The 17,493-nt window shown below is 37.2% G+C and overlaps 1 protein-coding gene across 1 annotated transcript; it reads right to left on the bottom strand.

The window, feature by feature from the left end:
* Nucleotides 1–10,767: 10,767 nt before the first annotated feature.
* On the bottom strand, nucleotides 10,768–12,131 carry LOC121990198 (probable BOI-related E3 ubiquitin-protein ligase 2). Its single transcript, XM_042544391.1, has 2 exons — nucleotides 11,558–12,131; nucleotides 10,768–11,467 (listed from the first exon to the last, which is right to left on the bottom strand). Exons 1-2 carry the CDS (start codon nucleotides 11,804–11,806, stop codon nucleotides 10,910–10,912), a joined length of 807 nt encoding a protein of 268 aa, XP_042400325.1. The 5' UTR covers nucleotides 11,807–12,131; the 3' UTR covers nucleotides 10,768–10,909.
* Between the last annotated feature and the right edge of the window lie 5,362 nt (nucleotides 12,132–17,493).

The raw sequence follows: 17,493 nt of genomic DNA, 5'->3' as shown, positions 1-17,493 counted from the left end.
TTTAAACAAGCTATTTTCGAACCAAGTTTGAACTAACTTCGTTTAACTTTTAAATGAGTCATTTTTGAACTGAGCTTGAGTTGTCTACGAACTATTTAATTTCATTATGATCCAAGCTCGAGCTTAAGAATTAAAACTTGAATCGAACTCGAGCTGAGCTTGAGCTTAGGTAAAATGAACCGAGCTCAAGCTCGAGCTTGAGCCTCTTCCTATTTAGCTCAGATCGGTTCAATTACACCCTTATCCAAGGGTATACTTCCGTCGAGAATTAATATCTATCCCTTTATAATAAATCTGTAAACCTTTACTCAACTAAACATCTCGGGGAGACAATAATTATAAAATTACAACTGTTATACATCATCGTTAGAATCTTATAGCTGTTAAATGATACAATAACAACAACAAAGTTTTATTCCACTAGGTGCGATCGGCTATATAAATCCTTTTATATCATTGAGTTCTATCCCCGACTATATCATTATCTATACTTAAATAAATTTTATCTTATTTTATTATCGCTAACTAAGTCTTTTTTGGTATTCCTTTTCCTCGTCTGATATGCATATTTGTCATAGTTTTACATTGCCTAATTAGAACATTTATTGGTCGTCTAAGTACATACTCATACCATCTTAAATGTGTCTCTCGGAGTTTTCCCTCAATAGATGTAACTCCGACTTTCTCTCTAATGCTCTTATTTCTTATTCTGTCCATTCTCGTATGTCTATACATTCACCTTAACATCTTCATCTCTGCAATTCTCATCTTTTGCTCATGTGCTCAAATAACAATCCAACATTCAACTTCATATAATATAGCAGATCTAACTGCAGTTTTATAGATTTTTTTTTTTAAGTTTTAGAGGTATTTTACGATCACATAAAACACTTGATGCTCTCCTCCATTTGAATCATCCTGCTTGTATTCTTGGTAAGACATCGCTCTCAATTCCTCTATCATTTTACAAAAATGATCATAAATATCTAAAGCTCTCGGTTTTGGATAAATCATCCTCTCCTATCTTAACAATTATCTCATTATGTCTAATATTACTAAACTTAAATTTCATATATTTTGTCTTTATTCTACTAAGCCTAAAATATTTCCCTTCTGATGTTTCTCGCCAAGATTCTAGTTTAGCATTTACTCCTTTACGTGTTTCATCTACCAAGACAATATCATATGCAAATAATATGCACTACGGTTCTGTGTCTTGAATGTGTGTAGTGAGTCCGTTCATAATTAGTGTAGAAAGATAGGTACTTAGAGTTAATCCTTGATTTAACACTATCTTTATTGGAAATGCTTCAGTTACTCCACTTGAAGTCTTTAATCTAGTCGTTACTCTAAGTAGCCCGTGGTAGTTTTGATGTAGTCAACCGAGTTAAGTTAGGTCATGTTTGTGTTTGATGGCTTGTGTTTAAGTGTGCAGGAGTTTAGGAACACAAGAAGTTGAGCGGAAGACGTAGCGGATGAGAAGAATGACACGGGAATCGAGAAGGATTATATCGGTGGAGCGAGAAGGATGAGTGCGACGCTTTTGAGGGACGAGAAGTCATAGCGGAAGTCTACTTGAGGAGAGAAGGTTGGGTTCGGATGAGCTCAACTTCGGATGGCCGAAAAATCACCCAAACGACCGGAGTGGAAGATCGGACAAAGTCAACCTAAGTTGACCTTGTCCAAGCACCTAGACTAAGTCTAGGCATCTGGAGTCCGGGCGCCAGGTGCTGGTCCAGGCGCCCGAACCACTTTAGTGCCCAATGGGTTCCTCGTTACAGTGGATCAACTTTGGGTCCACGTTAGTAGCGGTTCGGGCGTCCGGAGATGGTCCGAGTGCCCGTGAGTGGATAAATGCTTATCCCTTTACCGTTGCTAAGAGGATTGAGACGACCAACTAGGTGACCAGCTGGGGGTACTCGGATTGAGTTCTGGTGTCCGGATCATGCCACATCATCAAATGGTCAGTTCAACCAGTGAACCTATAAAAGGAGTCATAATGCTCGAGATTTAATACAACACTTCTGTACTTCGAATTCTTTATTCAGTTTACATTTTTTGTACTTTCAATACTTGTAAGAGGCTTATCCGCCTATGATGAAAGGAGAATTTTGTTAGTGCTTTCAACACTTTGGATTAACAACCTCCCCGGTTGCAACTAAGTAAAATCCGGTAGCCTCTTTTATTTCCATGCAATTTAGTTTTGTTTATTAAAGTGTTTGTATAACTCCATACGAAAGCTTTTTTTAGAAGGGTACATTTGTAATTTCAGGCAATTCACCCCCTCTTATTGGCCGCACGAAACCAACAATTGGTATCAGAGCAAGGGAGTTTCAGAAGGACTAACCGTTGACCGAAGCAAACAAGACGATGGTCTGACCAAGTATCTATCTGCCAAAGTTTGAGGGGGGAGTTCGCCCTATGGAAAAAGCGAATTGAGATATTTTTTTTAAAACCAACTTTGAGGTTTTATTAATAATCAAATACGATTTTGTAGCTCTAAAAGATAAAAAAGGCGAAGAAAAAGAAGAGTACCTTTGGAGAAAAAAGGAGCAAGTCAACTTTTTGACAAATTGACTAGCTAAATTCTACCTGCTAAGCTTGCTGCCATCTCAAGAAGTCAACAGGATCGATGCCTACGAATCAACAAAGAAACTTTGGGAGAAGTTCTTGGAGCTACACGAAGGACTGTCTAAAGCAAAGCTCGCGAAACAAGACCTGCTCTGGAACCAATTGACGAACCTTCGACTGAAAGAAGGAGAGTCAGTAGTGCAACTTCATGCTAAACTGAAGGAACTGATCATTGGACTCACGAATCTGGAAGAAAAGGTAACAAATTGATATTCACTAAGGTACTCTTTGAATGCTTTCCCTAGAATACAAAAATGTGCGTCCATAGTTGACTCCTACTACATTTCTAAGGATCTAGAGGTAAATTTATTAGAAAATTTATTTTTGACTTTAGAACTTCACGAATCTAGATGTGCAGAATTAAAAAAAGAGCCAAGTCAGAGAATTGCCCTGAAGGCAAGAACGGGTAATCCAGACTTTGAAACATCAATCGATGAAAATAAGGCAACCTTAATGGTAAGAAATTTTAGTAAATTTCTTAAAACTAATAAATTTAATAAGTTGCAGGCAAAAAAGCATCATCAGAGTAAAAGGAAAGTTCAATACTATAACTGTCAAGAAGAATGACACATTAAAAATGACTACCCTAAATTGAAGAAGAAAGAGAAACACAAGGGTAAAAGACTAGCAAAATTGAAACACAAGACCCTGAAAGCAACATGGAACGAATCGTCATCATCAGAATAGAGTTAGAAGTGTACGCGCGGAATATCCCTGATGGCAAACCACCAAAGGAACAACGAAAGTTCCTCAGAAATGAGTATCAATAAAGGGGAAGGATTTTCAGAAGAAAGTAACAATGGACGAATTAACATACCACGAGGTAAGTGAGGTACGAGCCTTACTTCCTGAAGAATCTTTTAAATTTATTAAAATGCTTTCCAAAAATATGCTAAAATTAGAAAATAAAAATGCTATGCTAAAATTAAACTTAGTAAATTCATGTCCTTTAGTAATGCATGATAATTTAAAAATGAAAAACTAAAAGCACAAATAGAGAAACTAGAAAAATGACTATGCACGTTCAAATGTTTTCAAAATTCAAGGTTTAGAAATTATGGTAGAATTAACTGGTACATTAAAAATCATAAGGGGCAAATAAAGAAAATACCTAGGAATTATGTATCACCAAAATTTCTAGTAAATCCAATAGGTAGGAACCGATATTGGGTTCCAAAATTCATTTTAGATTAAATTCCTAATTTTTTTTATTAGGGTAGAAATTGTTTGACTTATAATTTAAAAAAAAAATCTTCTATTTGAATTTTCTATTAAAAATTTCTAGACTAATAGAGAATAAAATTTTTATAAATTATTTTTTAAAAATTTAATTTTTAATATTCAAAATTTAAGAAAATAGAAACTTAGAAACTTTATTTTTTTTTTTAAAATTAAAAATATGTTTTACATATCTAATAAAATTAGTAAAATTTTAGAGTTAAAAATATATATTTAAAGATCTATTTTCAAAAATTAGGTTGCTCTAATGAAATAAATCATTTATGTTAGAGTAAATAATATCATTCTATAAAAAGTTTTCTACTAATCTAACTTATTTTGTTTAATTTGGACAAAAAAATTTAGGATTTTTTTGAAATAGAAAAGTAAATTTTAAATTATTTTTGTCAAAATATAAGATTAATTAGTAAAAATAGAATATTTTTAAAAATTATTTCTAGAAAATATTAACCTATTGGTAATTCATGTTTTGTGCCCCTAGATTTTTTTTTTTTATAACTATTTATTTTATTTTTTCCCTATTTTTTGATGTGATTAAAGGGGGAGAACTAGATATAAGTTAAGGGGAAGGTGGGATAATTAAAAATTTATTCCTACACTTATATGCAAAATAATTAGTTTTCACTTATTTATTATATTGCATTTTGTTTTAACCCTAACTTTAGCTCAGGTTGATACACATCAAAAAGGAGGAGATTGTAAGTACCCCGTGATAGTTTTGATGTGGTCAACCGAGTTAAGTTAGGTCTTGTTTATATTTGATGTCTTGTGTTCAAGTGTGTAGGAGTTTAGGAACATAAGAAGTTGAGCGGAAGACACAGCAGACGAGAAGAACGATACGGGAATCAAGTCGACGAGCTCGGTTCATCCAAGGGATAAGAAGCTGCGAAAGAGTATACTAGTGGAGGTAGAAGGATGCGTTCAACGCTTCCGAGGGACGAGAAACTAGAGCAAAAGTCTACTGAGAAGAGAAGGCCGAAGTTGGGTTCGGGTGAACTCAACTCTGGATGGTCGAAAAATCACTCAAGCGACCGAAGCGAAAGACCAGACAAAATCAACCTGAGTTGACCTTGTCCGGGCGCTTGGAGCTGGTTCTGTTGCTTTGACCACTTTGGTTCCCAACGAGTGTCTTGTCGTAGTGGATTTACTTTCGATCCATGTCAGCAGCGGTCTGGGCGTTCGGAGATGGTCCGAGCACTCGGAAGTGGATAAATGCTTATCCCTTTATCATTACGAAGTGGATTGAGATGACTAGCTAGGCGACCAGTTGGGGGCACCTAAATCGTGCCACGTCATCAAACGGTTACTTCGACCAGTGAGCTTATAAAAAGAGCCCTAGTGCTCAAGATTTAATACAACACTTTTGTACTTCAAATTCTTTATTTAGTTTATATTTTCTATACTTCCAATGCTTGCAAGAAGCTTCTCCGCCTATGACAAAAGGAGAATTTTGTTAGTGCTTTCAACGCATTGGATTAACAACCTCCCTGGTTGTAACCAAGTAAAATTCGGTAGCCTCTTTTATTTCTATGTAATTTTGTTTTGTTTATTAAAGTATTTGTATAACTTAAGACGAAAGCTTTGAGAATGGTATGTTTGTAATTTCAAGCAATTCACCCCCTCTTGTCGGCCACACGGGACCAACAGTTATATTTTTCATATATATCCTTAATTAGTTCAATATATGTTATGCTAACACTTTTCTTTTCTAGAATTTTTCATATAATTTCTCTTGGAACTCTATCATAAGTTTTTTCTAAGTCAATGAATATCATGTGTAGATCTTGTTTTTGCTCCCAATATTTTTTAATTAATTGTCTAAGAAGATTTATAGTTTTTATTGTCGACCTTCCAACCATGAACCCAAATTAATTTTCAATCACCATTGTCTCATTTCTTAATCTTTTTTCTACTACTTTTTTTTTTCTAAAGTTTCATGGTATGATTCATTAGTTTAATATCCTATAGTTTGTACAATTGTATACTTCTCTCTTGTTCTTATATAAGGAAACTAGAGTATTTATCCTCCATGGATCAAATATTTTTTTCATTTTCAATATTATGTTAAATAATTTTATAAGTCATTCAATACCTTGTTTCCCTAGGCACTTCCATACCTTTATCAGAATATCATCTGGTCCAACGACTTTTCCATTGTGCATCTCATTTAAAGCTTGTTCTATTTCTGAAGTTTGAATTCTAAGATAAAAATTTAAATTTCTATGCTCATTTAAAGTACCTAAGTTAAGTTGGTCATTTAAATCTTAATTAAAAAATTGATGAAAATACCTCTTCCACTGTTCTTTTATTTCTCCATCGTTTACTAGTACTCTATTACATTCATCTTTAATACATTTTGTTTAGATAAGATCTCTTATCTTATTTTCTTTTACTTTACCTATTCTATAAATGTCTATTTCCCCTTCTTTTGTATTCAATTTTTGTTATAATCGTTCAAAAGTTTCATTCTTTACTTCATTCACTACTCTCTTAACTTTTTTTCTTAACTATTGTATATTTTTTTTAAAGTTTGTCTCATTTTTACAAATATATAATTTCTTATAAGCTATTAATTTTCCCTTCGCTTTCTCTTGTACTTACTTATTTCACCACTAAGATTTCTTACTTGGTGCATGTCCCTTTGACTCATCGAGTACACTCTTAGCTACTATTTTTAACTTTAATACAATCTTATCTCATGTCGTATTAGAATCACCATATATTTCATCTAATGCTTGTATTTCTACCTCTCCTTAAATATATTTTGCTTGCCATCTTTTAACTTCCACCTCTTAATTCTAGAAGTCATATATATTTTATTTCTATTGATACTATATTTGAGGTGTATATCCAACATTACTAACCTATGTTGGGTACTTAAGCATTTTTCAAGGATGACATTGCAATCTTTACAAATCTTTTTATCATTCTTCCTGACTATAAGAAAGTCAATTTGTGATTTATTATTCTCACTTTTGAATGTGAATAAGTGTTCTTGTCTTTTTTTAATAAACATATTAGCTAATATAGGATCATATGTTATTGCAAAATCTAATAAAGTTTTTCCTTTCTTATTTCTCGTTCCAAACCCATAACCCTCATGTACCTTCACATATTTCTCATTTTTCACTTTGATATGTCAATTTAAATCACTTCCTATTAAAATCATTTCATTAGGCAGAATGCTTTGTAATATTTTATCTAAATCGTACCAAAATCTTGATTTGGTAGCTTCATCTAATCCTACTTGCAGTGCATATACACTAATTATGTTCATAGTTTCTTTTGCCACTATTATCTTAAGAGTTATAATTCTATTCTCTTTTCTAACTACTTCTACAACTTGATCTTTTAACGAACTATCTACAACAATATCTACTTCATTTCTTGCTTTACTCTTTCCTGTATATCATAACTTAAAATCCGAGTTTTCTATCAGTTTTGCGTTTTCGCCTACCCATTTTATCTTTTGTATACACAAAATACCAATTCTTCTAATCCTACTTTTTTTCAATCAATGGTGTGAGAACTCTTGCATATTTAATATTACATCTAAGGGGGCGTTTGATTCTTTGTTAGGAATAGGAATCGGAATGGGAATCATTGTATTGTAGAATGGGAATGGGTATGAGCATGGATATCACTCTTAAAAGCAATGTTTGGTTAATTGCATATTTTCTATCGGAATAAATCAAAATTTCCTTTTTTACCCTTAAAGAAAAATAAGAGAAAAAATTAGATGTGAGAGAAAGATAAATGTGATAGAAAAATATGATAAAAGAGAATGATGAGAGAGAAAGTATGATGAGAAAGAATGAAGAGAGAGAAAGTGTGATGTGAAAGAATGAAGAGAGAGAAAGTGTGATGAGAAAAAAATGAGAAAAGAGAGTGTGATAGGAGAGAGCATGATGAGAGAGAAAATATGATGTGAGAGAAAGTACGATGGGAGAGGATGAAGAGAGAGAAAATGTAATGAGAAAAAATGAGGAGAGAGTGTGATGAGAGAGATTGAGGAGAGATAAAGTATGATGAGAGAGAAAGTGTGATGAAAAAAAGAGAACATTGAGTGTGATGGGAGAGATTGAGGAGAGAGAAAGTATGATAAGAGAGAAAGTGTGTTGAGGAAAAAAAGGAGGGAGTGTGACAAGAGAGATTGAGGAGAGAGAAAGTGTGATGAGAGCGAAAGTGTAATGAGAAAACAAGAGAAAAGGGAGTGTGATGGGAGAGATTGAGGAGAGAGAAAGTATGATGAGAAAAAAAAGAAGGAAGAGAGTACGATGGAAGAGATTGAGGAGAGAGAAAGCATGATGAGAGAGAAAGTATAATGAGAAAAAAAAGGAAAGAGAGTGTGATAGGAGAGAGAAAGTGTGTGATAAAATGATGAGAGAGAACAAGGAGAGAGAAGTGATATGAAAGAAAAAATAAATAAATATATTTTGATATTTGATATTAAGGGAGAAAATTTTAGTTTTAGCTCAAGGGTATTTTTGGAATAAGGGAATATTTTGATTGATAAAAATAGGATAATGACTCATTGAAGGGGAGGTACATGAGAATGAGTTATTACCCAATTTCAAGGATTTATTCCCTTATTTGCATTCCTATTTCTATAATCCAAATATTAACAATGACAATCAATGATTCTCATTCCCATTTCCCACTCCTATTCTCCTAAACCAAACGCCCCCTAAGTTCTTATGGAGATATAGCGATCCTTACTGATACGTTACAGTCAAACTCTGTAATAGGAACGTTTACATATTTAACATTATACTAAAGTTTTAAAGATGTATCAATCTTTATCGAAATATTACAATGAAGAACCTAATATTAATATAATAATTTAATAAATTTATTCATTAAATATTTATTATAATTTTAATATTAACTGACAACCTAATATAATCATCCTCTTTTATTTTAACTAGGGATTGATCGTATCACTAACGGCGTTGCTAGCTGTTAAATGATATCTACAATAAAAGTAATTTTGAAAATAACATGCGCGGAGGTGGACGGAGACGTACTTTTAATTAAAAAAAAAACAAACACTAAAAAGGTTCTTTTGACATTACAATAAAGAAAAAGACGTCCTTTTATTTATTTATTTATTTTTGATATTTACTCTAAAATCTATTCCTTCAAAACATATCTTTATATATAATTATATGGTAAAAAAATTCGAAGAAATAATTTTCAAAATCAAAATTTAAATTCCATTAAAAATAAAATATTTCATTACTCATCTGTGCTTCTATAAAAAAACTAGTGTTATTTTTTATTTTTTATATCACAATTAGTGTTTAATTGATACGGTCCCAGCTGGTGCTCATACATAATTCATTGCATGCTCTCCTCTGACACGTCTCTCTCAAATCTCAATCCTTGCAATCCAGCTCGGTTGAACTTTTCTCGCCTCCTAAGTCAATCACACTGAGAATTATTGATTACATGATCACTTTTAAAAAGAACGTGGCACGAAAATCTATGATCAGTTAATTAGAAAATGCCAAATTTATTATAACGGAGGTGAATCAATTTGCGACCGATATATATTATAAATAAAATATTATCCTTTAGTCATGTTAAGATTGATTATTAAGTTTACTTCATAATTTATCTCATTTTATATAATCAATAGATTATGAAGAATATTTAGAAAGAATATAATTATTTTTTACTATAATAATATAAAAATCTACCTACTCGATGCCATGATGGATGATAAGTGATCTCACATGTTGGTATGGTATTATTATAATAGGTGATGAAATTGATTTTCAGTATGTATGAAATATATCGCGAGCCATTTGACCCATATAAAGAGCCACTATCTCAGGACATTCTTTAAAAAATCTCGGGATGAGAATTATCATCTTTTACTGTAATGATGGATGGTAAATACGGTGGAATAAACTTCTTAGATAACCAAAATTTGAATCTCATCTGGACTATGTTATATTGGAAGAGTTCGAATTATTTGTAACCTTGATAGTCTATTAGGATTCATACTTGCTTCCTGATTATTTTTATAGTCAATAAATTTTTTTTTATAGAATGAATCATCTCTAAGATTAATAGGCTAATAAGAGCAAAATAGTATTATAAAAATAAATAAATATATATATATATATATATATTTGGCTTCTTTCCTTTCAAAACGCAAGTGTATACAGGTGGCACAAACTGACAATTGTGGAGATAAAGAGGGTAGGTCAGCTTCAGCTTTCATCACCTTCGCCTGTAAATTGATAAACGGAGACAGGGACTTTTACGAGCACCATTAGCCCCATTCATTTGGTTGGGTACTGAAAGCAACAGAGCCAGCAACGCTCGAGTTTTAATGGTGGCAGGCTAACGTAGTAGTCATATACGTTCAAAAATATCTGAATATCATTTTAATTATGCTACACACTCTACACTCCGTGTGTATCTCTCACTCTCTCTCTATATATCTATATCTATATCAAAAGTCAAATTCTAAAATATCCATTCGAATTTTGATCTTCTTAACTGTTGTTATTATTTTATCACTGTATCTCATTCGTGCTTTTTATCATTTATGTTAATGTTGTTGTATCTGAATAGAGTGGTGAATTCATAATAGGCTTGCTACTACACGAGGAATATTTGCTTATGCGAAATGGATTTTTATGTGATTCGAAAGGGAGATGAACGAATTTGAATGACGGGAGATGAAAATATGGGGATAAAAACAAAAAATAATTTGTTTTTTTTTTGTTGTTAATCGACATAACTAACCTACCTCCCCGATCGAAAATCCATTGTAAAACCTGCCCTTATTCCAGTGGGATTTGTAAGGGTGATACTCTGTGAATTCATCAAACGCCTGGTCGTTATTAGTGTGCTAACAAACTTTTTGAAATTATAAGGAGCGAAGTGAAATTTGGTATTAATTCATTGATCTGAAGCGTATTGAATTAACAAATTGGAGGATTGTCGGATCGATCGATCGATCGATGATCATGCACGTCGACCGAGTGGGAAATTTACGACGCCGTGAAGTGATCAGCTCATTTTAGCACGTGAAGACCTGGAATCCGGCAGTCTTGGCGGCGCCACAGACCGGGCACTCGCCGACGGCCGGCTCACACTCCTCGCAGAGGCACAGGTGCTTGCAGGGCAGCAGAAGCGTCCTCGCCTCCTTCCGGCCGCACGCCTTGCACCACCACCCGCTCCGCCGCCGCCGCCGCTGCTGCTGCTGCCCGCGCCCCTTCTCTTCCGCCTCGAAGCAGCACGACGACTCGGCGGCGGAGATAGCCTCGCTGTCGCCGTACCCCTCGCAGCACCCTGCCCTGCTTCTGCTTCTGCTCTGCTGGAGCAGCAGAGCCCGCTGCAAGCTCCCCCTGAGCACGCCGACGGCGGCCTCGTAATGCTTGGCGGCGGCCAACCGCATCTGGTTCTCCGCGGTCAGCTTCCGTACCTTCTCCTCCAACGCCGCGTTCCTCAGCCGCGCCACCTCCAGCTCCACCGCCTTCTCCCTCAACCTCCGCGCCGCCTCCCGTTCCGCCGTAGATAAAAGCCCCCGGCAATGCCTCTTCGTCACCTCCCGCACCTCATTCCGCAGCCGCTCCGTCTGCAACTCCAACAACACGAAACCAATTTAATTCAAGAAACTATTCCACAATACAATTTTATATATTTCGAGAGATAGATCGACACGTACATGGAGACTGACGATGGCGTCGATCTCCAAATCTTGCAGGGCCGCTGGCGGCATAGCGAGTACCGTGCCGCTCGTAGAGGTAACAGAGGAATGTTGCAGGGCCACAGCCGCCGGCCTCTTCGATGGGTTGAAGCTGGTGAGATCGCTGAACACGGTGGGGTTGTTCGCTCCCACTCCTCCTCCTCCTCCTCCTCCTCCTCCTCGCTGCTGCAGACTGATCTGGTGTTGCAGCAACTGAAGCTCGTCCATGGCTGATCTGTGCTTGGATCGATTAATTCATTAATCCAGCAATACGTACTTATAAACCAACTAATCAGCGTGCATGCATGCTCTCCTCCTCCTCCTCTTCAGGACACGTCTCTCTCAGTCTCTTGAATCATTCATTCATTCAATCACAGCTCTGTGTGCTTGCATGAATAATTAATAATGGTGGAAGACAAATAGTGGGGCGTTGTCACCATTTATATACACACACAAGACGCACAGGACGACAGATCAGTGGAGAAGGTGAAGGCATTTAATGACATTTTCATATTCAATTATTATATATCATTGGGCGTCGTCCCTCACTTTTTCTGGGTCACAGATTAGATCTGGTTCTGCTTCTGTTTCAAGTGAATGCATATACATCTTGTCAGAGCGACTTTCTATTTGTTTTATTTATTTTTTTTATCTACTTATTGGAGTGTTAAAAGACAGAATTGTTTCCTTCTATTTATTTTATTTATCCATCTCTATTAATTTACAAGCGCAACTATTTATTTTCAATAAATAACTTGGCGTAGTTCAACCATGCATTTTAGCGTCATGATTTAGTTCAAATGGCTGCTATTCTTCCTTTTTTACATTAAATTGTACGTGTCACCTTTGTACTTTGAATTTAACCTAACATATATAATATCTTTATTTTATTTAGTATTCGTTTCTTAACACGACTAATTTAAAATCTAATCTTAATGATTTATCTTCATTAAATTTTCTCCTTCTCAGAAGTTTTCTAAAAGAAAAGAAGCCTCGTATAATAGATTTCACAATAATACAAAAAAAAATACAAAATATACAACTTTACAATATAATATAATAATATAAACAACTTTACAAGAATATCATTTTTCATCGTTGTTGATTATTTGAGAATGATTTTTGTTGGTTTGAAAAATATAATAACACTTCATTCTCAAACCTCCAATAATTTGCACCTTCAATTTCTTCTGAAACCCTCATTTAAAGGGTTGCATTAGCGTGGGCTAATTTCCATCTAGTAATCGATTGCTTACCTTTACCAATCGATTGCTATCAAATCCAACCGTATAAACTTATAGAATAATTTTTTTTTACTTTATCAATCACTTGGTGAGACTTACCAATCGATTGTTTATCTCCAGTCGAATTATCCAATCGATTCGAAAGTATTTTATTTGTTGCTACAATGTCATCAATCGATTGTTGAAACTTACAAATCAATTAGTATGGTAGAAAAATATTGTAGCAACAAACTCTAAACTCGACTACCATAGCAAATCTCGAGTTATTGTAGCGGACCCTAATTTTTAGGGTTTAGGAATTACAATAAACCTGGGTATTGTAGCAACCCTAGTACTATAGTAGAAACTTTAGCTACTGTAGCAAACCCTAAAGATACTTCAAAATCTCCATCGGTCGATTGATACTCCCTACCAATTGACTAATACCCCTATTTTAATTTTACCGAGTTGAATTCTCATCTTGCTTGGTATCCAGTTGACTTCAACCTACCAAGACTTCCTTTGCTTAGCATCCAATCAACCTTCATCCAGGACTTCTCATTGTATAGCATTAGATAAACCTTCACTTGCCGAGACTTCATTGTTTCCTGACATCCGATCAACCTTGACCTGTTAGGACTTCTGTCATCACCAAGTGTTCGGTCCTTCATGACTCACTTGAATTTCACTTCTCTTACAAAGTGTCCAATCCTTTATGGCCGATTTGGACTTTACTTTTCATACCAAGTGTCTGATCCTCAATGACTCTTGGACTTTCATTCTCATGTCAACTCCCTGTTGGGGTTCCAATCGCCAAGTGTCTAGTCAACTATGACTCACTTGGACTTCTTGTCTTCGTGCCAACTTTATGTTGGTCTTCCAATCACTAGGTGTTTGGTCAACCATGATCCACCTGGACTTTTCTTGCCTCATGCTAACACCACGTTGGACTTCTAACATCGTCAAGTATTCAATCAACCTTGACATACTTTATGTCTCACTTTACCACCTACATATTTCTCAACATCGAAACTTAACTCAAGTCAACTCAACCTTGGTTAACCCAGTCAACTCTTGACCGGAGGTCAATTGCACCAATAATCTTTACCTTTTTATATTTAACAATATATTTAAATTAGGCTAACTCATTCGACCAACATCCTACTTCTCATGCCAATGAAGGTTTCTTAATTAACTTGAACCCTTCATTCTCCTCCTTTGACCCACATAAAAAAACCTTCTTCCAAAAATCCATTATTCTTATCCAATCCGATCCATGCAAAAGAAGGTCCTGTTAATTTCATCCAATACTCAACCCAGAGTACACAATCCTTTAATGATCACTCATCCTCAAAATTTTCAAATCTTCCCTTTTATATCCAACTTATACCTTTAGGGTGCATTTGGTTCGGGGTTATTCTTGATAACCTTGGTTATCCATCCAATGTTATCAACAAAAACCTTGTTTGGTTTAGGTATTCGATGATTCCCGAGTAATGTTCCATGCCCGACACGTCAGCAAAAGGGTCATGCAGTCCGGAATCGGAAAACCTCATAAAACTAAGGTTTTTCTTGATTCCGGGGTTAACGAATTTTTTATACCAAAAATACCCTTCGATAAGAAAAAACATGGAAAAAAGAGAAAAAATATAAAAAAATGTTTAAAAAATTTTAAAATTTTTAAAAATAAATAATTTTTTAAAATAATTTTTTTTTAAAAAATATAAATTTTAAAAATAAAAAATAAAAAAAAAAATTTAAAATTTTTTTAAAGAAAATTTAAAATTTTAAAAAATTTAAAAAATTTTAAAATTAAAAGTTAAAAAAATTAAAAATTTAAAAATAAAATAAATAAATAAATTTAATTTTAAAAAATGTAAAAAAATATATAAATATGAATAATATAAAAAATATAAAAACATTAAAAAAATAAAAAAAACACATAAAAAAGTAAAAAAAATATACAAGAAAAAGAAAAGTAAAAAAAACATAAAAAAATAAATAATAATATTAATAATATTATGTATAGTTGATTTTGTAACTGAGGGTAATACGGTAAAATATTAAACTAAGGTATTCATTAAAACCTTCAAACAAACAAGTTTTTGTTGCATTACCTACGTTGAACCAAACAACATTTGGTTATGTTTTATTCCCCATAACCTTGGTTATGTGATTACCTGGTGATCCGGTTGTAAGAACAGGGGCCCCCCGTCCGGTGGGGTTAACGCCACGTGTAAGTCAAAGTGGCAGGTGGCCGGGCGGCGAGGGGCGGGTTCGACCGGCCGGGCGGTCGGCCGGTGTCTAGTTGATGGTTAAAGGCGTCTCGTCGAAAGTCAGGGTTCCCGCGCTCAGCGGACGAGATCGTAGAGCCGATCGGATTGCATGCTCGGCCAAAACGATCAGGTAGCATACTGCTAAGTCTCCACAGAGCACGTGACTGAGAACCTCCCCAAGTAAAACCACCGCATACGTCCGGCCGGATGTCGCGGAAGCTGGCCGTCCGGACTCTCTCAGGGGAGTAAGGGCAAAAGGACAAGTGACATCTTTTTCTGACAGCGGGTATGTTCCACGTATAGGCCATACTTCAAATCTTATGACAGGGGGTTCCTCTGTCCCATCGAGGACATGCTTGGACTGTAGCAGTATGGGTCAGGTAAGCTCATTGACAAGCCCTTACTAGGGTATGGGCCGCGGACACGTGTACACCTCGGTATGTGTACACTCGCTTCTCCGCTGCCCTATATAAAGGCCCTCATCCTTCGCCGGAGGTACGCGTTCTAATATTTGGACAGCCACTTTTTCACTGCTTGCTTGCCTGACTTGAGCGTCGGAGGGTCGTCGCCGGGAACCCCTTCCCGGCCCGACTTCTGTGCAGGTCCGCCGGAGCGTCGTCCGACCGGCCGAGGATCTATGTTAGCTGCTAGGAGAGCGCCATGTGTCCAGCGTCCGTTGGTTCAGCGATTCGGACAAGATCAATTTGGCGCCGTCTGTGGGAACGCACCTGCATCCGACTGGAAGCAATGGACGAAGCTGGGCGACCGCATACGGTGATGCTCTCCACGGAGGAGCTCGACGCTCTGATCGAGGCAAGAGCGGTTAAGCTTGTGGAGCAACAGAAACAGAAGGCGTAAGCCGAGCGGATGGAGCAACAAGCGACGTCAGAGTCAGGAGGCCGAGCGGAAGCCGAGTTTCTACCGGAGAACATCTCACCAAGGGGCCGAGATAACGATCCGATCGGCATTCAAGGGGAAAGAGGATGGCCGAGCGAACACCTCCAGCCGTACCGAGCTGGGTGAAAGGTGCGCCGATGTAATTCATTTTATGTGTGTCTTGGTCGCCTATGTCCTTTTAATGCAGGAGGCAAAGTGATAAAATGCATTTTGAAATTATTGGCCGAACGACCGACTACACGAAGACCACGTGCCGCTCGGACCGTGTTGAAATTAGCCTTGAAGGCCCTCAAGCTCCGACGTTAAATATCGAGAGACGAGCCGGCGTCTATAAATCATCCGAGCGGAAGACTGTCGAGCTCCGACGTTAAATATCGAGAGACAAGCCGGCGTCTATAAATCATCCGAGCGGAAGACCGTCGAGCTCCGACGTTAAATATCGAGAGACGAGCCGGCGTCTATAAACCCTCCGAGCGGAAGACCGTCGAGCTCCGACGTTAAAAATCGAGAGATGAGCTAGCGTCTATAAACCCTCCGAGCGAAAGTCCGTCGAGCCCCGACGTTAAATATCGAGAGACGAGCCGGCGTCTATAAACCCTCCGAGCGGAAGACCGTCAAGCTCCGACGTTAAATATCGAGAGACGAGCCGGCGTCTATAAACCCTCCTAGCGGAAGACCGTCGAGCCCCGACGTTAAATATCGAGATACGAGCCGGCATCTATAAACCCTCCGAGCGGAAGACTGTCGAGCTCCGAAGTTAAATATCGAGAGATGAGCCGACGTCTATAAACCCTCCGAGCGGAAGACCGTCGAGCTCCGACGTTAAATATTGAGAGACGAGCCGGCGTCTATAAACCCTCCGAGCGGAAGACCGTCGAGCTCCGACGTTAAAAATCGAGAGACGAGCCGGCGCCTATAAACCCTCCAGCAGAAGTCCGTCGAGCCCCGACGTTAAATATCGAGAGATGAGCCGACGTCTATAAACCCTCCGAGCGGAAGACCGTCGAGCCCCGACGTTAAATATCGAGAGACGAGCCGGCGTATATAAACCCTCCGAGCGGAAGACCGTCGGGCTCCGACGTTAAATATCGAGAGACGAGCCGGCGTCTATAAACCCTCCGAGCGGAAGTCCGTCGAGCTCCGACGTTAAATATCGAGAGACGAGCCGGCGTCTATAAACCCTCCGAGCGGAAGTCCGTCGAGCTCCGACGTTAAATATCGAGAGACGAGCCGGCGTCTATAAACCCTCCGAGCGGAAGTCCGTCGAGCTCCGACGTTAAATATCGAGAGACGAGCCGGCGTCTATAAACCCTCCGAGCGGAAGACCGTCGAGCCCCGACGTTAAATATCGAGAGACGAGCCGGCGTCTATAAACCCTCCGAGCGGAAGACCGTCGAGCTCCGACGTTAAAAATCGAGAGACGAGCCGACGTCTATAAACTCGTCGAGCGGAATATGCCAATTAAAAGAATGTAACTGCCCCAGAAATTCGCCTCCAATAGTGTTAGATCATCTCTACG

This window comes from Zingiber officinale, chromosome 6B (assembly GCF_018446385.1).
Source record: "Zingiber officinale cultivar Zhangliang chromosome 6B, Zo_v1.1, whole genome shotgun sequence".
In the NCBI taxonomy this organism is placed as follows: Eukaryota; Viridiplantae; Streptophyta; class Magnoliopsida; order Zingiberales; family Zingiberaceae; genus Zingiber; species Zingiber officinale.
The sequence above is the reverse complement of the archived record's forward strand: the minus strand, read 5'-3'. Positions and strand labels throughout refer to the sequence as shown.